The sequence below is a fragment of the Anser brachyrhynchus genome, assembly GCF_964034855.1.
Source record: "Anser brachyrhynchus genome assembly, chromosome: 8".
Taxonomy (NCBI): Eukaryota; Metazoa; Chordata; class Aves; order Anseriformes; family Anatidae; genus Anser; species Anser brachyrhynchus.
Window position 1 is genome coordinate 114,634 of NC_137702.1, and position 25,234 is coordinate 139,867.

Sequence of the window (25,234 nt, forward strand, 5' to 3'; positions counted from 1 at the left end):
ATTTTTACTCTATAGGGGAATGTCAGTACTTCAGAAAAGCAACTTTTATATACTGCACATTTAAAAGAATAGCATAGGTAGTACAGCTAAGCACGTTTAAAGAAATGCATTGTATAAAATGCTCTGACCTGTAAACCCTGACAATTTGAAGCTGTCTCCACCATGTAAGTGGGAAGCAGAGGGTACCAGACCTACACATCTTTTTCTAAACACTTCACAGCATGCCTTTTGGTGCATGGAGAGTCCCAAGGCTGTGCAACAGCTCAGCTAAAGAATAAAACATGGGAGCACCTATCCAGACCATGAAGGCTATAAACGGATCAAAATGCAGAGGCAGGAAAAACAGAACTGAGCGAGGATTTCCCCACGGCCAGGAGCGGGCAGCGATGGCCGGCAGCGAGCCGGTCGAGGAGGGAGCGTGGCGCGGCCCGAGGCCCCGCCAACGGCGCTCCTGTCCCGCGGCCCCGCGCCCTCCAGCGCTGCCGCGGCGCGCGGCCCTTCCCCGCCAGCAGCGCCCAGTCCCGTCCCGTCCTCCCTGGGACCCGCATCCCGTCGCCACCCGGCCCGGCCCGACCCGACCGCTCTCCCGAGCGGCTCTCAACGCCGGCGTCCCAGAGAGAGCGGCCGAGAGGTCGGGGAGGCTCCCGGCGATGCCTGGCGAGGCGGGACTCTCGGACAGCGGGTGCCAGCGCCGCGCCGGCCGAGACCCGGGCGCGGCAGGGCCGGCGGCTCGGGGCCGGGGCCGGGGCCGGCCCGCCGCGGCGCTCCCCTCGCCAAGCCCACGGCGCCCCCGCGTGGAGCGTCGGGTGCGGGCTTGCAGGCTGTTGGCGGTCCGGGCCGCGGCGGAGGTCGGCGGGGAGAGCGAGGCGGGGCGAGCGCTCGGCCGGCGCTCGAGCTGCGAGGGCGCAGCGGCTTGTCCGCGCCCGGCAGCGGTTGTCGGGGCCCTCCTTCCTGCTGTGGAGTTTACCTATTGCAGGTATGGCTTGTTCCACAAAGCCTGGGAAGCGCGGCGGCCTGATGGCGAGAGAGAGAGCCCGTTTGCTCTCTGTATACCGAGTCTCCTGGGCTGTTTCCAACCACCTACATCTTAGCCCTGTTACCAGAAAAGTCCTTGTGGCTGATTTATAGTATTTTTGCCCCTCAGGGAACCGTAAACTCATATTTTAGAAATGTGCCAGGCACTTGGGCTTGACTGGGACTGGGGCATGGGTTTTGCTCAGCCTCGGCTCCAGTCTGGTTTTGTCTGTCACAATTTTCCATTCTGTGCACAAAACACAGCATGTACCTGGGACTGGTCTAATTCCAATAACTTACCAACTCCTTACTAAAGAAGAACAAAGTCTACTGGCTTAGCTAGGCTTTTAAAATTTGATTTTAGTACAAACATGAACTTTAACACATTTGAGATGTCATAGTGATGTGTATATCATGTTGATAGCCATGTAAAATGTGTTTATGAATGCTGTCAATTCTGGCTGTATGTTGAAACAAAAGCACTGATTTTGTAAATGAACTGCAATGTATAAAGTACAGTCTTTTGAACATTATTGATTCACTGCAGTAAAGCAATGTTACCTAGGGTTTTATTAAAATAATGCTTTCAAGAGAAATAGCTTCTTTGATGTCTCTGTGAATGACCTTGTTTGGAATATATATATATTTTTAATTACTCTAATATAAGACACTTCTCTGAGAGCTGGATTTTGGATAATGCTTTATTTTGCATAACAGCTCAAAGTAAGGTGTCCCAAATATTTTTAGCACTGTGATTGTCTTGGTATGTTTGATTCTTGATGGCTTGTGTTGTTACTGACAGTTATGACTCTTGAATTTGTACTTATTACAGCAAAATCACTTCAGTAGGAAGCAAGCCGTGTAAGAGTGGTTTTTTGTTTGTTTGTTTTCATATATCAACTAATTAAAAAGGGGATGGTTGCAATGTTGCATACCATTTATCATGTAAGTAGTGTCAACTTAGTGCACAGACTACTGATTTTTCATTCCAATATCAGTGGATTTTTTTCCCTGCACTTTAAGGGTAATTGAGGAAAAGTCATAGGCATAATTTGTAACTTTGTGTTACCTAGGTGCTTCATAAATATTTTTTATGTACTTCCTGTTTTAAATCTAGTTTAAAGTACACTGTACCATTGGATTGTGTGGCTATGGGGCTTTTAAATACCAACACTCAAGCCTGTGTTCTGTGCTCCTTTTTACATATAGGGTTCTGTTCCATACGTCATGTTTCTGACTGTCGTGTGGAGAGTTAAATACCGAACAATACACTTTCTATTCATATATTGCATATCTGTTATTTATATGGTTTCTGTATTCCATTAACTTGGTATGCCTTAGATGATTTATCATTATAACAGCCCTGTGATATAAGGAAATATATTCAACCTATTTAAAAATATGATTTTGGTAAGCAGCGTGGCTTTTACTATGAGTATTCTAAATAAAATTACACACAAAACAAAATTCTAAAGGTGGGTAGATGGCCTCAGAATCTATATTAAAAACTAATGTCATAGGAAATATGTACTGTCATAGGTATTAAGCAACTCCATCTGCCTGAGTCAGGTACCTGAACACCTGTAAGGATGTTACACACTAAATGTATTTACTAGCTGCAGGACGGTATGTAAATTCTATAGTGCTCAGAACTGAGACATTATTTCTAGGTGCCTTCTAGATTAGGATCCACAACCCTTCATAAAGTAAATAATGTTATCTGCACTGAGGTTAAAAGACAGCTTGGAATGGGGTTGAAGACATCCCTAAGTCTGAGAGACTGAATAAATCAGTATGCTGAAGGAATGTTTACATTAGGATCGTAGAGTCGCAGACTGGTTTGTGTTGGAAGGGACCTTAAAGACCATCTGGTTCCAACCCCCCTGCCATGGAACCTCCCACTAGATCATGCTGGATGGGGCTTTTGCACAGCCTGGCCTTGAATACTTCTAGGGATGGGGCATCCACAGCTTCTCTGGGTGACCTCTTCCAGTGCCTCACCACCTTCATGGTGAGGAATTTCTTCTTATATTTAACTAAACCTACTTTATTTTTTTATTTTTTTTTTTATTTTTTTAAGTTTAAAACCATTACCCCTTGTCCTGTCACTACAATCCCTGATAAAGAGTCTCTCCTCATCATTTCTGTAGGCCCACTTTAAATACTGAAAGGCTGCTATAAGGCCTACTTGGAGCTTTCTCTTCTTTAGGCTAAATAACCCCAACATTCTCAGCCTTTCTTCACACGGATTCATTCTGCATTAGGAGTCTTCTTTGTTAGGAAATAATGCAGACTAATACTTTTGGATTTATAGGGTAAAATCATAGAATCATAGAATATCCCGAGTTGGAAGGGACCCATAAGGATCATCAAGTCCAACTCCTGGCACCACACAGGTCTACCCAAAAGTTTAGACCACGTGACTAAGTGCACAGTCCAATCGCTTCTTAAATTCATACAGGCTTGGTGCAGTGACTACTTCACTGGGGAGCCTGTTCCAGTGTGCAACCACCCTCTCGGTGAAGAACCTCTTCCTGATGTCCAGCCTAAACTTCCCCTGCCTGAGCTTAACACCGTTCCCGCGGGTCCTGTCGCTGGTGTTTACGGAGAATAGGTCCCCTGCCCCTCCACTCCCCCTCGCGGGGAAGTTGTAGACTGTGATGAGGTCTCCCCTCAGCCTCCTCTTCTCCAGGCTGAACAGGCCCAGTGACCTCAGTCGCTCCTCATATGTCTTCCCCTCTAGGCCCTTCACCATCTTCGTTGCCCCCCTCTGGACACTCTCCAACAGTTTAATGTCCTTTTTGTACTGTGGTGCCCAGAACTGCACACAGTACTCGAGGTGAGGCCGCACCAGCGCAGAGCAGAGCGGGACAATCCCTTCCCTCGACCGACTAGCGATGCCGTGCTTGATGCACCCCAGGATACGGTTGGCCCTCCTGGCTGCCAGGGCACACTGCTGGCTCATATTCAACTTGCTGTCAACCACAACCCCCAGATCCCCCCCTGCGGGGCTGCTCTTCAGCATCTCGTCGCTCAGTCTGTCTGGATAGCCAGAGTTGCCCTGGTTAGATGGTTAGATTCAAGTCCTACTAAGCATTTGGGAGGGTTTTTGCTTTGGGCTGCACTGAATACCCCCTAGGGAGGGTCTGGAGCTCATCAGATGCACTCCTAGAGCATGTCCAGCTAGTTTAATCCAAAGTTCAGTTAATGTGCTTTGAAATGTCTTTGTGAACCGCGGGCTAGGGGGAGCTCGCCCGGCCCCTCAGCACGGGCCGCCCGGACAGCTCCGCCGGGGGCCGCGGGCGGGAGGCGCTTCCCGCGGCCGCTCTCGGGCCGGCGGGGCCAAGGCCGAAGCAGGAGCGGATCAGGACGGCCCAGTTCCTACCTGCGGCAAAACCTCTAGGCTACGGGCATCGGCCAGGAAAGGGGGAGCCTTCTCCACCTTGACTGCGGCACCGGCGCCTTCCGCGCCCGCCGAAACCGAGCGGAGCCGATACTGCTGCTGCCGCCCGTCACGTTCCGCGGGGCAGAGCGCTCCTCCCGGCAGCGCCAGGCGGCGGGGGAGAGCTCGCGGACCTCCCTGCCTCGGGACCCGGCAGGGACAGCGCCCGCTCTCACCGGCTGCCCAAGTTGCCGCCGGGGCCGGGCGCAGGCGGGGCTGGCGAGGGGCAGCGGGCAGGCCGCCGGCTGCGGGTCGTCCTGCGGCCCCCACGCCCACCCCCGGCGCCCCCCCTCCGCCCGCCGCCCCCACCGCGGCTCGGGCACCGCCCCCGCGGGCTCGGCGCAGGCGTCGGCCGTGGAGCCGGCGGGACGGGTGGGCCGGCGCGGGGCGCGGGCGGAGCGGGAGGCTGCCCGGCCGCTGCCTCCTCTCATGCCTTCACGGCAACAAAGGGCGCGCTGAGCGGCGGACGCAGGCGCCGGGCTGCCGGTTGCGCTGCCAGCGCGGAGGGCGCCGGGAGACGATGGCGAGGAAGGGGGAAGCCTCCGCGCCTCCCTACGGTAAGCGCCCGGGCACGGGGGAGAGACGGAGCGGGCGCTCGTGCGAAGAGAGCCGGATCCCGTGCCACCCTCCGGCCTATTTACGGTGCGGATCCATCGTGCAGCCAGCGGCGAGAGTTGGTTTCCCTGGGCAGATGCTGGGGATGTGTGTGGGGGTCATACGGGCCCCGGGCAGCCGGAGCCCCCGAAGGCGCTGGTGCAGCTCTCCGCTGGCGCTGCGGCTCGCCCGGCTGGAAGAAGGCGGGACGGCTGGGCTCGGGGAGGGGAGCCGGTGGGCGCAGAGATGGGGGCGGGCAGGGCGAGAACCTCCTCCTCCCCTTCCTGCAGCAGGTGCTTTGCGGCCGCTTTGTCCGCGCCCGCCGGGGAAGGCCGTCCTGGGAAGGAGGAGGCTGCAGCTCACGCCCTGCCGAGGGCCCGCGGGCCGGCCGGCGGGCGGCAGGTGCGCGGCTCTCGGAAGGGCCGGCCGGTGGGCGCGCGGCGCCCGGCTCGTGGGAGCGGGGGCCGCGGGCCCTGGTGGGCCGTGGTACCGGGACCTGGCGGCGGGAGCCCGTTGCACTGGTGGCCCTGGTAGGGAGGGTTCTGGTGTTTTGGGCTGGGGACTGGGAGCTCTGCAGCCGTAGCAGAGGTACCCGGACTAAGCAAGCTCCGTGCCCTCAGTGGATCCTGCCAGCCCGCGCGTAGGAGAAGGTCACCGGGGGCAGAACTTCATCACAGTGCTTGGGCCGTGCTCTAATTGCTCTTTGGAAGCTAATACGTTTGCCACAGAGGAGGCTGGTTTTGCAAAGCTTCTCAGCCTGTTTGAAAGTGTCGCTACAAAACTGATTTCCTTTTCCAAATATACATGAGATTTCCATAGCCAAAAAAAAATAAGAATCTACAGAATGTGCAAACCCCCTTAGAAACAAGGCTTGTTTTCTGTGAGTCCCAAAGGCTGACTGTAGTTGCCTGTGGTATAAAAGTGGGCAACAATGGCTTGATAAAACAGTCTTTGTCTTGATATCACAGGCGTGTTGTGTGGCATGTGTACAACTTGGAAAACTCAATTTTATAGTTCATCTCTATGGTCTGAACTGCGATCTGGCTAAAAAGGAATATTCGTAGTTTGGCTTCCTCACACTTTGGACCTGATGGACAAAGCTGGTTAGTTTTCGTTTGTACAAATATGGTGTATGCAGAATAAAAATCTCGATTCCTCTCAATAGTAGACTCTACTATAATAATGGTGGTGTTTTTGTTTTGATTAATCAAACTGTCCAAAATAGGGAGTTTGCAAAAAAGGAAAAAAAATCTTTATGTAATTAAAGCAACCCAGAAAGAAATTAGAATATTTCTAACCAATCTGGTGGTCTTCTATGATGGAGTTGAGTGCATCAGTTGACAAGGGAAGACCGACTGATGTCACCTACATGGAATTCTGTAAGGCCTTTGACATGGTCCCGCATGACATCCTGGTCTACAAATTGTAGAGAGATGGATTTGATGGGTGGACCGTTCAGTGGATAAGGAATTGGCTTGAAGGTCATACCCAGGGAGTGGTGGTCAATGATGCTATGTCCAGGTGGAGGCTGGTGACGAGTGGTGTCCCTCAGGGGTCCATCCTGGGACCAGTACTGGCTAATATCCTCACCAACAACATAGGCAATGGGATTGAATGCACCCTCAGCAAGTTTGCAGATGACACTAAGTGGTACAGTCAATACAACAGAAGGAAGGGAAGCCATCCAAAGGAACCTGGACGAGCTTGGGAAGTGGGCCTACGTGAGCCTAGTGAGGTTCAACTAAGTGCAGGGTGCTGCACCCGGGTCAGGGCAATCCCAGACATGAGTACAGACTGGGAGAAGAATTCATTGAGAGCAGCCCTGAAGAGAAAGACTTGGCGGTTCTGGTGGACAATAAGCTTGACATGAGCCAGCAGTGCGTGCTTGCAGCCCAGAAGGCCAACTGCATCCTGGGCTTCAGCATCAGAGGAGTGGGCAGCAGGCTGAGGGAGGTGATTGTCCCCCTCTGCTCTGCCCTTGTGCGGCCCCCACCAGGAGTACGGCATCCAGGTCTGGGGCCCCCAACACAAGAAGAACGTGGAGCTGTTAGAATGGGTCCAGAGGAGGGCCACGAAGATGACCAGGAGGCTGGAGCCCCTCTCCTATGAAGAAAGGCTGAGAGAGCCGGGGCTGTTCGGTCTGGAGAAGAGAAGGCTCTGGGCAACAAGAGAAGGCACGTTATTGCAACTTTTCAGTCCCTGAAGGGGTCTTATAAAAAATACAGAGAGCAACTTTTTACTCAATCAGATAATGGCAGGACAAGAGGGAATGGTTTTAAACTAAAAGAAGGGAGATTTAGATTACAGGTTAGGAGGAAATTCTTCACTCAGAGGGTGGTGAGGCACTAGCACAGGTTGCCCAAATAGGTTGTCGATACCCCATCCCTGGAGGTGTTCAAGACCAAATTGGATGAGCAGCCTGAGCAGCCTGATCTAGTAGGTTGCATCCCTGCCTATGGCAGGGGGGTTGGAATTAGATGATCTTTAATGTCCCTTTTAACCCGAGCCATTCTATGATTTAGCTACTGTACTTCTTAAATATCTGCATACTTAGAACCTCCCTATGAGGAACTAATTTCCTATAACTTCTCTTACCAGTGCAACCAATACTTGAGTCTATGATGGGGATTCCTAGTTGCTTCTGTGAAGCGATCATGTCAAGTTTGTTTTTGTTTTTTTTTTACTAAAAAAAATATTTAATTTTCCTATTGAGGAAGGTCCTTCTGTTTCTGTTGGAAGACCTTTTCATGAACTAAGAAAATTTCTATCAAGATACGTTATTTCTTGTGGGTTGGCCTGCATTTTTAATTTCTTAATTTTATCCAACTACACATATATAGTTTGTGGGTAGGAGGACATCTTCAGTCTAAGGAGAATGGGCTATACTGTGGGACCTTTAGGCTGTGATACTGCTAGAGATAGTCTCCATATCCCCTTCTGGTAAATTGTCGTGTATCGTTATATGCAATTCATTAATGGGTGACATTCATATTAAAGCTGAAAATTGATTCAACGCTTCATTCCGATTTCAACCTGATCTAGTGGGAGGTGTTCCTGCCCATGGCAGAAGGTTGGAATTAGATCAGCTTTAATGTCCCTTTCAATCCAAAACATTCTGTGATTCTATGACTCTAAGATTTTTATAGTTTCAGCAGTGTTAGAAGTAGGTGAAACTCAGATCCAGATGGTTCAAACCTTTAATTCTCTGATATAAATTTGGTCCACTTTATCTAGGCTTTGCAGTGTGTGTTTTAGGTCCTTTTTCTGTAGTTATGGGGTCTCCAGTGCTAAGCCTTTGTCCCATCTCTTGTCATGCCATGCCAAAATTCTGTATTACTGTACTGTCTTGTGTCTCCACCTCTCAAGGCCTCTGCTGTCATACCAGGCCTTTATTTCTTTGCACTGCATCATTACGTATTGGGGGCCTACAAGAAAGCTGGAGAGGGACTCTTTTATCAGGGAGTATATTGATAGGACAAGAAGTAATGGTTTTAAACTAAAACAGGGTAGATTTAGATTAGATATAAGGAAGACATTATTTCCTATGGGGGTGGTGAGGCACTGGAACAGAGAAGCTGTGGATGCCGTATCACTGGAAGTGCTCAAGGCCAGGTTGGATGGGGCTTTGAGCATCCTGGTCTAGTGGGAGGTGTCCCCGCCCATGGCAGGGGGGTTGGAACTAGATGATCTTTTAGGTCCCTTCCAACACAAACCATTCTGTGCTTGTTAGAGTCATAAATATCTCATTCTGCACAGAGGAATTAGTTTTTATTATTATCTGTATAAAAACCTGGCTGTCTCATATGACGATAAGCAAAAATAAAACAAATTAGCCATCAGAAGAAAAAATGCTGTTGCAGTTAAATCAAGTGAAAGCAAACCAGAAGGTGATTAAGTTCTAACAAAACAAGCCACACATTCATTCTTCTGTCTCAAGCCCTTGCAAACATAGCACAAAGCCTGTGACCTGTTACTAGCAATGCCAGTGCTGTATTACAGGACTATAATCTGTGATTCAATATGGAAGTAGAACCTTCTTTTCATCCACTTAAATTGAAAAGATAGTGCTTTTACTCTTATCACTGGATTTACCTACGTGGGAGAGTGGAGGGGAAAGAGAAAGTAAGGCACCTGTGGAATAATTAATAGTAAACTTTAACATCCTGTATGGATACACTCATTCTGAAGTAAGATGTTACTCCAAACCAGTATAACAGTATGTAGAATAAGAGCACACTCAAGTGGCCAGTCTGAAGTAGTTATTACATTTCAATTTACGTCCTGTGTTACTCTGAATTAATTTACCTAATTAGACTAGGGTTGTGAGATACTGTATGAAATGTTTCAGTTTTGTAGAATGCAATAAAACATGACAGAGCATTGAATGACAGGTTCATCCTGTTACTAGTGTTAGAGTAGCAAAAGGTACCTTCAGTATAACTAAAATAGCAAAAGGTTATCTATCTTCAGTGTAATATGAACAAACCTCCAAGATTAGGAGGGTTCAGTAGGGAAAACTGCTTGTTGCGAAACTACAGGTGATGGTAAAAATTGAGTAGTCTGAAAGTAAGGAGAGATCCTCTGCATTGAACTTCCAGTTTTAATATAGCTATTCTGTAGAGGGAAACTTGTGTCAGCTTATACTAGAGATCTCCTAAATACTCGCTTTTCTGTGTGTGTTTTCAAGAAATAAATTTAAGGACATTTAGAAACAATATTTATTACCAGCTTTGAAAAATAAAAATAAACCTATTCTCAAGATATGGCTAAGGGCTACCTTTGATATATTTTCCTGACAATTTACCATTTTCTGTCTTCCTTGTTTTAATTTGTGGGTTGTCAATTTTTTGGGATAGGAAAGGTCTTGTGTTACACGAGTGTTCTGTTGTGTAAGAACTATTGGAAACAAAATGATAAACAATGTTGCCAAAATAAATGATAAAATCAACTGACAACTCCTAAAAAAGGTTCACTATGCTGTTGTATGCATAGTCATCTAATATCCAGATGTCAGCATTTAGTAATAACTCTGAATTTGTATAGAACTACATTGTTCTGTCAGTATATTTGAGAAAGGTTAGACTTGGAGGAAGTCTTGTTCTACCTTCCAAAAGGTAAAAACAATCTTACTGCTTAAAATGTAACTTTTTTTTGTGTGTGTGTGTGTGTGTGTGTGTGTGTGTGTATCAAAAGGCAAGCCTATATTTTAGTGAGGAAAAAATGAAATTTCTCCATGTATAAACTACGTGCTCATGAAATATTCCAGTGAGTGGTGATAGTTAATGACAGTTTTTTACATGCTGGTACTTCTTAGGAACAGTTAGAAGGAAAGACCCTTTTCATGTCTGCTTATCTACATAACTTAGTCCAGGAAAAGAATGATAGCTGCAACAAGTTTATTTTCAGATATGAATCTGAGTTGGTACAAATTTAATGTGTATAATCTTTTGAAGTTCTTCTTTACTAGTCCACTTCTCAGGGTTTTCCTGTTATTTCCAATTTCCATTAGTTAATTGGTCTGATTTCGTTCATGTCAGACAACTGGATATGTTCTGTGTTACTGGAAGACATACCTGGTGGTAAGCACTGGACTTTTGCAGCTGAATGTCACCGGTTATTCTGTAGACCCTGCAGTGAATCCTTACTCGGTAATTGATTATTACTTGGATGTGAAAATGCTTTTTTTACTGTGTATTTGCTCCTGAAGTGCAAAAATACATAACATTCATGGTTGCTTAACTGTATTTACTATTGTTTTTCCTGTTGCTCAAGTGCCTGGCTCAGAGGCAGTCGGATTTACAAAATCTGCCTGTGTGAGTATATAATGACGTTTTTCCATAGCATCTGGATGTTGTGACAAGGATAGACTATGTTTGTATCAGCTTAATGCAATAATACAGAGCCATCTAGCAGGATAACATAAATTGGCTTAGAACTATTAAAGCACTTAAACATAAGATCCTGTGTATGACATTAGGAACAAGGTGTATGATGACATACAACTCTGCTTTGTTTAATACAATGAAGATAAACACATGCCCGAATTTGTTAACTGTTTCTTTTACAGTGAAAGCTAAGCAAGACATAATGGCTGTGCATTGTACAAGTACATTGTACTTAAGCTTGGACATCAAGGTTTTTGCATTTACTCTTTTCCTGCCGAACTTATACTGGTTCATTAGGGACTTTGAAGATGTTTCAGTCACAGGTAGAAGAAACAGATGATGATTAGAATAGCCCTTCAAAGTTCCTTACAACTTTATTTTCTCTGATCACTTACTTGGGAGGTGGTCCAGTCTCAGCAAATTTGAGAGCCAGAACCTCTGATAAAAGACAGCGTTTGTGTGGGATGCTTCTATCCATGCTACCTTTTTCAGTGTCTGTAGAAGCTCCTGGTCAGTACACAGAAGACTGCAGTTAGCACTGCTGCAATATTCATTGCTTAAAAATTCATTCCTTATTACCTCTTGGATGGAGAAAATTAGTAGGCGAGACAGGAGATCTGGTCCACAGTACTAGATGGACTATGCTGATGTTAATGAACAAATGGGATTTCATTCAGGGTGGTATCATACAGACTACATAAACTCCATGAGGATAGTGGGAAAGCAGTGACAAGCATAATAAATAATTACTGGGAAAAAATAGGTTTATTATAAACCAATGATTTACTTTTGTTAGGATGATAGGAAATAAATGCCTGGCAGCCATTAGAGTTACATGCATGTCTTAGATATTTAAGTCATCTTAGGCAACAAATCCTCAGATTAACTGAGTGTAATTTCAAACCAAAGACCTCTGCAACCTAAACTTTCTTAATGTTTTTGCTTTATTTTTTTTCCACGTGGTTCAGTCTGAATTTGTTGGTACCATGCTTCTATGATCTTGGAATTTCATAAAGGTACAAATACAGATATAAATAAATAAGATATAAATATAGAAGTATAGTTATAAACATATGTCTTTATGCCTGTTATTCTGAATAATAGAACTGCAATTCTTATGAAACATCAGATATGTTTTTTTCATACCACATTAAGCTGCTATGGCACTGTACAGCAGCTGGACTGCTACAAGTACCCACAAATAAAGGCAGCCAGGAGAAAATCTTTCTGGATACTCCAATACAGCCTACTGCTGATGTAGAAATTCGCTTCTGTTCCCATACAAATTCTAAGGAGTTCTTGTGGGCAAGGATGGGATGCTACTGACTGTTATTAGCAACTCAGGGAAGGCCACACTGCAATATTTGGTCATCTCCAACTTTGATCCACATAAGTGAAGTCATCCTTTCTGTCCCAGATTGTGCCAAAGAAAGCTGCAACAAGTAACTGCACTCTTTGAGTATACTCTGAGCAGTTATTGTAAAGTCAGAGCTCTTTTAATGTACTAAAACTTGAAACCATGCCTTTGAAAACCTCAGGCAGTTGCCAAGACATGGAAGTTTGGCCTGAAGAAGTCATCTCCCTGAAAACGACCGATGACTAAAGCTCTCAAAAGATGTTCAGTGGGTTACTTCTCTAGCAGGCGGTACCATGCTTGTACCTATTTCTTAAACCAGGAGCTAGATAATACTGTTAAAGTATATGGTTTGGTATGTGTCTCTGACATAGTAAAGGTGGAAATGTGTTTATGCCTTAGGAGCATGTGTCTCCAGAAAGAGGAGCTCTAACAGATGAGCTGGCCAAAATTCTCCTTGTCTCTTCTGCATAGCATGTAATATATAGAAGAAAGCAATTATCTTTTTCAGGTTAACAGCTTCCTTCTGGGCCAATTGCACACAGTGCATTTAGACTTGTACAAGCTGATGTGCCATGAAATCTGGTAGCTGAATTAGTGTTCTTCATAATCATTATACTTTGACATAAGTGAATATGCTAAATAATAGCTCTGGTACTTATTATTTAATATTATTTGTACTGGGTGTTACAGTAAAATTATTATTATTTTTTATCACTTGTATTTTTCTATGAGAGAATTTCTTGGATGTGGTCTGAATGTTAAAAAGCAGCTGACTAACAGTGTAAAAAAATACACTGTTTATTTTTAGACTTTTTTCCCCAGCAGAATGATAAATAGTTTCATTGCCATCGCTTTGCTGTAGCATACAAAAGGCAATGAGCTGTGTCTGTGAATACCCCTCTTTGTTGGTTTCAGTACAATGCAATATCTGTGCTAGCATCTAGACAACTGCTATAAACAGTAAAATGATAAAAGTGCTATCTCCCTGTGACCAATACTCTTGAACTGTAGTAATATTTATCCCCATTAGCAATTTGAAGGTTTGGTGGGAATTTGCGAGTTAATAAAATGTTCAGATATATACATTTATATATATGTATTCAGGAAAATATGTAGCTAATATATATATGTGTATTTCCTTGCTAACATTTTTCTGGCATCTATCCAGGTTCATGGGAATTGAGAACTAAACTGAGACAAAACCGATACAGAATTAATAAAGCCACAAATACAGTTTGATTTGGAAAACAAGTAACGTAATATGCGCATACATTGCATTTCTGTTTATGTAGTTCACGCCAAGTAGACGCTTGCTAATTTATTCTGATAGGCTCTTCACAAACGACAGCAGAAATGTAAGACTAGTCTAACATCTTGCCACAAGCTTGAGGCTAGCCACCGTATTAGAACACCAAACTGAGGGAGAACGTCCATCTCAGCAGCTGTCCTGAAGCTTATTTCGTAGAGAAAAAAAAAAAAAAGCTACTGAAAACTGTTGGCTTTTTCTTCTTATCCCCTTGCAATGAAAGGTTTCTTTTTCAACAAACGGAATCAAAAAATATGTAGGTAGTGAAGTGGTGCTTTGGGATACTAAAAAACAAAACAGAAAGATAAATCAATGAAAGTTACTTAAGAACAAACAGAATTCTTCAACAAGTGAACCTCTAACTGGGGATAGCAAACAAACAAATAAAACCTGTAGAATTCTGGGCCAGGAGTTATCACTGAAGCTGTGTAGTATACCTGGAAACGTGGCTTTGCAAGTGGAAGGAAATAAACCATGCAGCTGCCAAGAGGCCCAAACTTCCAATTCACTACAGCTTTTAGGGCTTTAGGGCTCAACACAGATTTGCCAACACTGTAAAAACTCTGTTCCCATATAGATTGAAAAAGAGAAATGGTTTAGAAAATAGATGCTTCATCTTATGATTCTGGTTCTGATAAAGAGACTAGGAAAATGTAAGCTAATGCTTACTTTATTCTCATAGCTATTTTTGTCTCCAAAAACAATTGTCAAGCTTTTTCTAATCTGTACATTACCTTCTTGACTTTGGCTATTTTCTTGTGGTTTAGGAAAATAATAATATATATTAATTCTAATAAATATTAATAATTTAATACTATTTAATAATAGATTATTCGATTACTAATGATTAATACTTGATAATAAACAACTCATTGATAATAAATATTAATACATAAATGCTAATAAATATTAACAATAAATAGTATTAAGATAATAGTATATATTTATTTAACAATCAGATTATCTTTCCCAACTAGATATGTTACACTTTCAGATACTTCTCACATGTTTTAGAAAAAACAGAACTCAAAACTGAATCAACCGGTTGTTGCTAGCTTCTAGGAAATTGAGAAATTGAAAGGAATTTGAGTTGAAGATAATAGTAAAACAAAAAAGTAAAGATCATACAGTAACTCAATAATACAATATTGTTGTAAAAAGGAGAGGGTACCCTTCTGTTCCTAAAAATGAAGAACTCGGGAAGGTTACTCCACAAAGCCTGGTATTATGAATTGTGAAAGCAGTGTATTCTTCCAAAAAATAAGAATATTTTCCCACAAAAAAATTCTATTTCTTCAACAGAAACTTTCTTTTTCCTTTAAAAAGATTTAAAATGTTCTGCTGCAGAATTAGAGATAGCAACACATATATATGTCAGTGCATCAAATGTTTCTTCTATAGGTGACGCATCTGTGAAGAAAGAGTTTGACTAAAGACAAATATTTTTTTTTTCCAATTTATGAGTGAGCTGTTAGTAATGATCTATAACCTGATTATAATTGTGCTTTGTTTATATGAGATGCTATCTCTTTAAATATTATATACTCATTATACAACTGTGTTGCAAATAGGAATGAAATTAAAGCTGTAGACCCAAACCATCAAAACATTTTCATGTGTGAATATAGTGGTTTATATATGTTTGTGTGGCAAAACTGAGACCATTGCTGTTACTGTACTAATATTATGCATATTATACTGTTAGGTTATCGTAATAACATCTAGCACTACATCAGATTTTCTTTACACTAGAACAGGATTCCAGTGAATTTAGATTTGTCTTTGGTCAATGCTTCAAACTGTATGCGCTGCTTAAAAGTTTGCACAATTAAAAGTAGCACTTTTAAAATCTGGCAATTATGAAAAGAATATTATTTCAGGCAAAATTAAGAATGCAGACTCGTGTTAATGTACAACATGCTGTAGATAAATTACTTCTCTGTGCTTCTCATTATAGGTTTAACAAATAGAGCTCGTGGTATTGTTGTTCTGCACTACACAGTAATATGACATTTTATTTTGCAAATAATGATTAATAAGGATTAAATATATTTTATCACAGATAATATTAAATACCACCAAATTATCATTACTGTGTGTAACTTCTTTCGGAGAAGGAACTGTTTCTTGGTTTTGTTGTTGCCGCTTCCCAGGTGCAGGACCCACCACTTGCTCTTGTTAAACTTCATGAGGTTGGTGATTACCCAGCTCTCCAATCTGTCCAGATCTCTCTGCAATGCCTTTCCACCCTCAATGGAGTCAACAGCTCCTCCCAGTTTAGTATCATCAGCAAATTTGCTCAAAACACCTTCTAGTCCTACATCCAAATCATTTATAAAAACAACAGTACAGTGCAGTTTCAACAGTACACATCTGACCTAGAGCAAAATAAACATGAGTGAAAGACTAGGAATTTGATGTTTCCTTTTGTGTTACATTTGCATTGTATATCACCATCAGAACTCTAATTTTTTAAAAGGTAACTGTTGGTGACCTCACTATAATCATATTTAGAATACAAGATTTCTACCAGTATGAATTTGTACTTGACATCGAGCTGTGAATTCTCTGTAATGTACAAATTTTCCCTGCAGGGAAAACTGCCATTTACTTTTGGCAGAACTTCGCTAGTGATAAACATCATTGGCAAGTTGTTGGAGGTGATATTATTCATTTGTAGGTAGAAAGCACATTACAGCAGATTTTCTGTAGAGCTGAAAGTTATTTGCACATCTTTTCCAAATCTTCTGTTGAATTCTAAATCTATAAACACTTTGGCTGGGAGAAAATCTTCCTGTAAAAGCACTGAGTATGACTAATGTTGCCATGGACTATCACATTGGTTAGCATGTTAGGCTGACCTTGGCTAGCCGTCAGGTGCCCACCACACAGATCTCTCGCTCCCCCTCATCCACAGGATGGGGAGAAAATACCATGAAACATCTTGTGGGTTGAGATAAGGACAGGGAGATCACTCACCAAATACCAACACAGACAAAACAGACTCAGCATGGAAAAGATTAGTTTATTGACAATAAATAACAGTAAAGCAGTGAGAACTGAAAGCAAACTAAAACCTCCTTTCCCTTTATCCTCTTCCTCCTGTTTCCTCTCCCTGAGCTGTGCAGGGGGATGGGAGCTGCAGTCAGTCCATAACACTTTGTCATCTGCTGCACCTTCACGGTCACTCTCTGCCCCTGCTTCACATGGGGTCCCTCCCATGAGATGCCATCCTCCCCAAACTGATCTTGCGCAGGCTTCCAACGGACAGCAATTCTTCAAGAATTGCTCCAATATGGATACGTACCATGGGGTCCATCCATCAGGAGCAAACTGCCCCAACACAGGTCCCCCATGGGTGGCAGCTCTCTGCAGATCCCTTGCTCCTCTCTGTGGGCTGCCGTGTGGAGATCTGCTCCACTGTGGTACGTGTGGGCTGCAGGGGGACAGCCTGCTCCACCAGGGGCCTCTCCATAGGCTGCAGGGAAACTTCAGCTTGGGCACCTGGAACACCTCCTGCCCTCCTTCTGCAGTGACCTTGGTGTCACTGATCCTGCAGACACAAGGCTGTTTCTCAGTCCTCTCTCCCAGCTCCTGTTATGCAGCAGTTTTTCCCCATTCTTAAATCTTCTGTCCCAGAGGCACAACCAGCATCGCTCATTTGCTTGGCTTTGGTCAGCAGTGGGTCCCTCTGGGACTTCTCTAACATGGGGCAACTTCTGGACTTCTCACAGAGGCCACCCCTGCAGCCCCCCCTTGCTACCAAAACTTTGCCACATAAACCCAATACAGTTATAGAAAATATCAGGAACCATTTAATAGATAAGGGAAGCCTCTTGTTTTCATTCAGTTTGCTTTTAATAAGTTGTATGTTGCTCAAGACATAAAACTTGTAGACTGTATAAGGAGAAGCTCATACTTCAGGAAATATAACCACCATTTTTCCAGTCACTTTCTTAATCAACTAATGCACTCATAATAATTGTAAATGCAACTGTATGGATACAGCCAGTATCTACTGACAAAGTATCAGAGGTATCCCAAAATGTCTCAATACCTAACATTCAGAACTCTTTTTGGTTCAATGTGTTTATTTCTGATGATGAACTGTGAAAAACAATTGCACTAGTTCAAACACTGGAAATATGAGTAGGGTGGAATGTGAACTATGGGTTTTGCTTGAATTCTGTAGTGAGTAGGAAGTTTTCAAAGGGAAAAAAAATCCAGACAAAGAGGTGAAGAAAGTGTCTTTCTTTTTTTTTTCCCTCTTGAATCTGAATACTGGCTTTTATTCTTAATGTGAAAACACAGAATTGTTTTGCTGTTCCAACAGAAACTGGATAATGACTAAAGTAGGGCTTAGCAGGGTAGTGAACAAAATCATAGTGAGAGAGACAGAGACTATATCTTGATGTAAAATAATTGACAAACAGGACTGATAAATATTGACTTCCATACTTGATAACCATTGTTATCAAACAATATCAGACAATTCATTTTGTCTGTTAGTAGTAAGAAATTATTGTGGTTTAGGTAACATATTTTTTTTTCTTCATACAAGTTCATTATTGCATTTCTTAAAGCATTCATGGTATATGTATTATCATCTTAAACTTCATTTTGCCGATACATGCTCATTATCTACGTGGTTCAGTCAAGAAATCAAGTGGGGCTTATTCTGTTTCTTTGTAGGCATTCAGGAATTATTTAGTGTTTTCTCTGGAAATCAAAGCCAAGTAATAATGCATTATAACTACCAAGTGCTCATCTGTACTATTTTCTAGGGTGATAGTTTTAATCATTTGGGTTCAGTTGATGGGAATGTACGCTTCAGTTAGAGAATACTTGAGTGTGTCTATTTTCTTTAGCAGGAATTAATGGTTAAGATCAAGTCATGTTATAGCTTGTCTTTTAATCCATAGATGGATTTTGGAATAGCTTGTTCCATTTCTCAGCTGTCAAAATGAAGACAGTTCAATTTCAACTTAATGCCCTTCAGTTGCCTACTGAGTATAATTTGTGACAGAGTTTTCTTTAGTGGAGAACACATGGATAGCTCTGCTGCCATTCTTGAACACCTGATTGGTATTGTAAACCTTCATACACTTACATTAAAGTTTGTCCTTCCATGTGTCCTACTGCATCATCTCATTCCCATCTCCCTTGTCAACCTGATTAAGGCATTTCCATTCCCACTTGCTTTGAAGTTCAGCCATCTTTTTGTCTTTTTTTTTCTTTCTTCAGAATCACTTTTGTACCAATTAATCAAGCTTCATTAATTGTGATTTAGATGGAGATCTAGCATTGTATCTTTTAAGCTAGAGTGCAAATAATACTGTTGCTGTGTTGGCAGGGGAGAAAGTCTAGAAAGCTGTGCTGGAACACTACACTGTAAGACAAGATACAGGCTGTCAGGAAATAACTAAAGCATAGAAAATACGCATTAAAATAGTACCGATAGAATCCTAAGTGCATTAAAGTGAAAAAGCAAGCCCTGCCATTCTTGCAACAGTGATTTTTGGGTAGACCTGTGTGGTGCCAGGAGTTGGACTCGATGATCCTTATGGGTCCCTTCCAACTCGGGATACTCTATGATTCTATGATTCACAAAAAAAGTAGCATTGCTAGCGCACAGATCAAACATTTTTAGCAATAGCATTAAGCTTGTTTAGAGGAGCCTAAATGGATGAACACTTGCAATTGTTTTACAACCAGTAGTATGAACCGTACCTTTCCTGAAAACTGCTGCAGATCTAGTTTTCTCAAGTGTTGTGACCTAAAACTGGACTTTTCTTAACCTCTTTTTGCTATTAGAAGTTCTGTTCAGGTAGATTTTGAAGGCTACAGGTACTGTCCAGAATTCCTGGATCCCTTTATTGTTCCAGCAAGTTGGGTGCTTTTATCCTTTCTGGTCCACTTCAGAAATACTGAACATAAGCCATGCATTGGCAGTTGTTAGAACTATCACATATGTGCTATGCTGTGTATATGCAGGTCTAAGAGGGCTGATGCTCTTGGAGGTACAGGCTTACTCTGCACGTTCTACGCATTGATGGAAGTAGAGAGCAACTGCTTTTGTCTCTCTGTGCTTCCACCCGGCCTTTGTTTTTTTTTCCTTTCCTTTCTTTTTTCCCTCTCCTTTTTCCCTTTAATTAAATTATCCTTATCTCAAACCTTGAGGTCTTTGTGTCGTATTTTCTCCCCCTTCCTCTTTGAGGAAGGGGATTGAGAGAGCGGCCATGGTGGAACTTGGTTGCCCACCTGAGTAAAACCACCACACACCCCACAAGGGGAAAAAATCCCGTTTTCCATGGCTGAGTTTAAGCCATGCTTTGCTGTGAGTTGCGTACGTTTATGCAATTTTGTGCTTTTGGCTAGATATCAGGTTTTCTAGCTAGTCAATTCCAAATACACATTTTTAAAGGCTACCATTATCATGAAGTAAGTCTGTGGTGACTGTAAATGATAAGCATCTTCCCCAGTTTGACTGCTATTAAAAAAAATAAAATCCCAAAGCTTTAAAACCTAGTTAACCTTCACAGCCTTATTCAAAAATAACAATAATTTTCTTGCATCTGTAATTTTATGGCTTTTTAAAGTTGCTTTTCAGTTTTGTTTTCTAATTTGGCAAAGCAGTGTATATACTACTCAGCATATCCCTGAGCTAGATACTAAAACAATCATCTTTTCTCTGAAATAGTTGTGATATGATATAAAATAAATCCAGTTATAGATCCAGATGTACTTTTTGTTTATGTAGCATAACTTTCTTTTGAAGCAGCAGTGGGGAGTTGTGTTTTTCTTAATTATACCTTCACCCAATGATTTGGCGGTAAGTCTGATGAAGCAACTAGTACGCTGAAAAATGTCTGATAGAGTAGCCCTTGCCTTTGGATGTAGTATTACGGTATCCTAAGACAAAGCCATGCCTTCTGCAGTCCCATTCAGACCCATTGTGTGTACTCCTTTCCTCCCTTTTCTATGGAAACTTGTGCTTAGAATGCTGAAAACTAACTCTTACAAAAAAAAAAAAAAAATTAGTTTCTGACAGTTTTCTTCCTTGGGCTGACTTGCTGTCTAGAACATGAGAAAAATCACATAGCTACAAGTATGGAAGAACTCTGGAAACCCTGGCATCAGTTAACATTGGACTGCTGTAGAACTAGTTTCGTATTTCTTCTTTACAAGTGTTTACAACAGTATATATTTATTTATTTATTTATTTATTTTTAATGAAAAGCTGTAGATCTTGTCTCTACTATGAAAGTTTGAGAGCATTTGAATGGTGGAAGTTGCTGTGTAGACATAAATACATCTGTGCTAGCACACAGCATAGAAGAAAAGGTGTATATTTGACCCCATGTTGCAGACTGTCAGGCCTGTTAAACTTGTGTCGGCTGCTAGTAGGCTTAATTTAATTTTCTAAACGACAATGTGCAAATGAGGAAATATTGGAATACTGGTGGACTTATCTCAACAACTGTCTCATTACCTAATGAACTATCATGTGTTTCATGTGACATTTAGTCATTTTCTAGTAATGACTGTGTAACAGCCTACTGACAACTTCAGTCATCATGTACAAGGTGAAGTAATATTGCGAAGTAACGTATATTGAACCAGTCTGGACACACTCTTGTTTCTCCTCAGCTATGTATCCTGATACAGAGCTTGACTGTCACTTGAGGAATCCTTATTCTAATCTTGCTGTTGCCAGTGGTTTTCTGGGTGATCCTGGGCAAGGTACTCTGTCTTTCAGTCGATCAGTTTCACAAATTAAAGCACAGAAAAATGACAACATTTTGTAGATGAAAGCAGTCTATGTGAGCTAGGTATTAATCTTCTGCTTCTTTTTTCATTAGAGATCTTGTTCACATTAGACTAGCAGCAGGTAACACAGTGTCTTTGAAGTATGATGTTATTATCTTTTAAAGTGTTGTGTTTTTTTTTTTTTTTAATGTCCTTGTATGCCTCAGCCAGTATGTAGAAATTTTACTTCACTGAGTACTTTAGGACTGGTGACTGAAGAATTTTTTTGTTTCTTAAATCGTTTTTTTTTAATATGACACTAAGACATCAAGCGTTCTTTAATTTTTCTTTCCTAACCAGTTAATGCATAAGTTACTCAGAAAAAGTTCCCTTAGTTAATTCTCAAAATATTGAGAGCTATATATTCAGTTAATTGCTTCCTTTAGCTCTTCACTTGATTAAGAAAGCATTTGTTAGTGTGAGAGATCCAGTTTTAATGGCATCACTGTCTTTTTGGTTTAACTTAGTATTTCAGTGAAAACAATTCTGTTGAAGTAAATCTCAAGTAAATCTAGGAATGATTAGATAATTTTATCTAAAGATGTTATCAGGCCTAATTCATTTTCAAAAGAGTACTTAACTGTCTCTGAGGCTATACAAGAAATCATTGTTTTAAACCTTTCCAATTTCTCTACCTCATCTCCCTGTGGTCCATGCTCACCAAATTTCTTCAAAATAAATTATCTTTGTACTCAACATTGTGACTTAATTCTTAAATGATAAAGACACCTTTATTGCAGTAGCTGGTAATGTACTGTATATATTACTAGTTGTCCTGCAAAGTCAAAAAAGATAAATGTTGATTTTCAGAGGAAAAAAAGGAAGTTGCAGATAGGAAGTATTATGATGCAATCCATTAATACCCTGATAACTTCCTTCTCTGAGGTAGTTTTCTTCTACATCATAATGACTTTGCAAGAATCTTGCTCAAGTACTGTCACCTTTCTGCAATTAAAATGCTTGTATTTTTACCTGATTAAATTGCATCCTATTGTCAGTAGCTTTACCTGCTCTATGGCACTATACTGTGCCTTTCTGTGTTAGACTTATTTTGGCTTTGATGTTAATTCAGCAGAGTTTTATTAGCTTTTTGATAATAACTGCAATTTAATATTAATTCAGTGTAAGAGTAATCATTGTATGAGATTAAAAATAGAAGTCTGAGATTTGTATAAACTTTCTTCCTTCCTCAAAATGATTCAGGCAGGTTCCATTTCTAGACAGACACTGCAAATTGCTTATACATCAAAGTTTTCCCTTTTGCTATGAATAAAAAGTCAGAGTGATATGTAAATCATAGAACCACAGAAGAGCTTGAGTTGGAATGGACCTTAACAGTCACCTAGTTCCGACACCCTGCCATGGGCAGGGATGCTACCCACTAGATCAGGCTGCCCATGGCCTCATCCAACCTGATCTTGAACACCTCCAGGGATGGGGCATCCATAACCTCTCTGGGCTACCAGTTCCAGTGCCTCACCGCCTTCTGAGTAAATCTTAGAGGTCAGACAGAAAAATATACTGTTGGCTGGAGGTTCAAAGGAATTGGTTAATACCCAATTTCCTGTGTCTTCGGGACTACTTCCAAAAGGTGTGTGAGTATGTCATCCTCTTTCTTAGAAAGAGCAGAAGTCCTCTGGACAAGCTGTTTTTATCCCATTCTTTGCATTTTTTTTTTCTAAATTGTGCCTCAGCAACAGGATATTTCTGAGAAGCTTTGCTACCTCTGAAGAAATGCCCAACTCATCTGGTCCCTAGAGGTGTGGGGAAGAGGTGTCTAACAAAATATTTAGGGTTTATGACTTAGTGAGCCAAGTGCTTTATTGAGGTGCTGTAATGTGAAAAGGGAGATGAAAGAAAGGAAGTATTTAAAAACAAACAACTTTTACATTAATCAGCAAATTTATCCTCAAAAATTGGTAACACAGACAAGGATTAAGCTTAAGTAAGCAAAACCTGTCTTGCTCCTCACCCTCCTTTGGGACTGTCTGTCTTGTTTATGTGAATGAAGTGACCAACCTTAGTAACAGGGACATTTTTACTAGCAATCTTCAACTCAAAATATTGTGAACAGATAAGGACTATGTGGAAAGGAAAAAGCAATTTCACATGAGATTGGACAGAGAGCATTAAAAGGCAAGAGGTAATTGTTCAAAGATAATGTATTATTGCCAAAGACAATGGCAGTAGTCATGATATTAAAGGTACAATGATGAACCAAACAATGAAAATAAAGTAATAATACAGTGTAAGAAATAACCAAATGTGTGGAAGAGCTTAAGGGTCTTCAGGTAAGGAGGAAAAAAAGGAAGAGGAAGCAAGAAAAACTGAGGGAAAGAGCAAAGGGAAAGATATGCAGAAAAGATCAGTTAAAAAGTCACAGAATCCCAAACTGGTTGATGTTAGCGGGGACCTCTGAGGATCATCTGGTCTGATCCCCCTGCTCAGGCAGGGCCACCCAGACAGAGCAGGCTGCCCTGGACAAGATGGCTTTTGGTTATTTCCAAGGCCTGGCTGTTCAGCCTGTTTTCAGTCCACCTCACTGTCTGCTTATCCATCCCATACTTAACAGTTTGTCTATGAGGATCTTATGGGAGACAGTGCTCTCCCCTCATCTATCGGGCCAGTCATTTCATCATAAAAGGTTAGGAAACTGGTTGAGCATGACTTTCTCTTGGTGAATCCATGCTGACTGCTCCTGTTGATTTTCTTGTTCTTCATGTGTCTGGAAAAGTTTTCCAAGATTAGCTACTCCAGCCACATTTTTTTTATACATGAACTATCAGTTTCATCCTTAGTTTTCTTCCTAAATTTGACACGTGCATTCTCACACAGTTCTTACTGAATTCAATACGATACAAGGTTAGAATTGTCCCTTTTAATATTATGGTACCTCAGCTGTAGTACATTCTTTACTTTTTCATATCACTTTTAAAAAAGTCTGTATTGTTGTATTTTTCTTATCAGTTTATTAGATTACAGAGAATATTATAAATAATTTTGCTGAGTTTCTGTTCTACCATGGTTATGGTTCTTAACACAGCTTCATGGAGGAACAAAATGATGGCATGTAGAATCATTTTTTCTTTTAAGCTCTTCAGGGCATGGATTCTGCTTGCATATCTATTTTTGCAATCATAGAATGGTTTGGGTTGGAAAGGACCTAAAAGATCATCTAGTTCCAACTCACCTGCCATGGGCAGGGACACTTTCCACTAGACCAGATTGCTCAAAGCCCCATCCAACCTGGCCTTGAACACTTCCAGGGGCAGGGCATCCACAGCTTTTCTGGGCAACCTGTCCCAGTGCCTCAGGCACCTCCAGTGCGATCTCTATCAAATGTCGAATACTGCTTTTGAAATGATCTTTTTAGCTATTAAAAATCTTTATTAGTTTTCACGTTGAATTATGCATAGATATCTATGAATAACCATCATTTAGTTTATTCTAACTTGTGTTCCCATGAAGGCTTTTCTTGGTTCTAAATCTGTCTTTCTGACTGCATCAGTTGATGCTCAGTTGTGGGTTCTCCAAACTAGTTTTTAGGCCACTGTTTTTCTCCTTGAAGTCTTTTTCCCCAAGATCGATGACATCATGAACCATTTTTACTCAGTGGACTCTAAAACACGGGACACAACTGTTTAGACCCAGATGAACTTTCGAGTATAGTTTCACTTATGCTAAGAAAAAAACTGTTATTTATATCAGTAAACTTCAGCCTTCTTTTCTTCCCATTTTCGCCCCTGTAATGCAAATTAAAATTGGAGCAATAAATAAATAATAAATACCTGAATATCTCAAGTAGGCCAGTTTGCCACTATGATGTT

At 41.7% G+C, this 25,234-nt stretch overlaps 1 protein-coding gene and 1 long non-coding RNA gene across 3 annotated transcripts in view; one reads left to right on the forward strand and one right to left on the reverse strand.

Annotated features, from left to right (window-relative positions):
* Positions 1 to 4,241: 4,241 nt before the first annotated feature.
* The window catches only part of SLC44A5 (solute carrier family 44 member 5), a 91,553-nt gene continuing 70,560 nt past the window's right edge, over positions 4,242 to 25,234 (forward strand). The window contains exon 1 of one of the 2 annotated variants that reach the window (XM_080601549.1): positions 4,242 to 5,013. In XM_080601549.1, the coding sequence (XP_080457675.1) occupies positions 4,977 to 5,013 (37 nt within the window). In that variant the 5' untranslated portion in view covers positions 4,242 to 4,976. The remainder of the gene's footprint in view (positions 5,014 to 25,234) is intronic. The other variant, XM_080601548.1, reaches the window with a different exon arrangement.
* The window catches only part of LOC308198700, a 34,080-nt gene continuing 19,062 nt past the window's right edge, over positions 10,217 to 25,234 (reverse strand). The window contains exon 2 of the long non-coding RNA XR_013954135.1: positions 10,217 to 25,150. This is a non-coding gene — a long non-coding RNA (uncharacterized lncRNA). The remainder of the gene's footprint in view (positions 25,151 to 25,234) is intronic.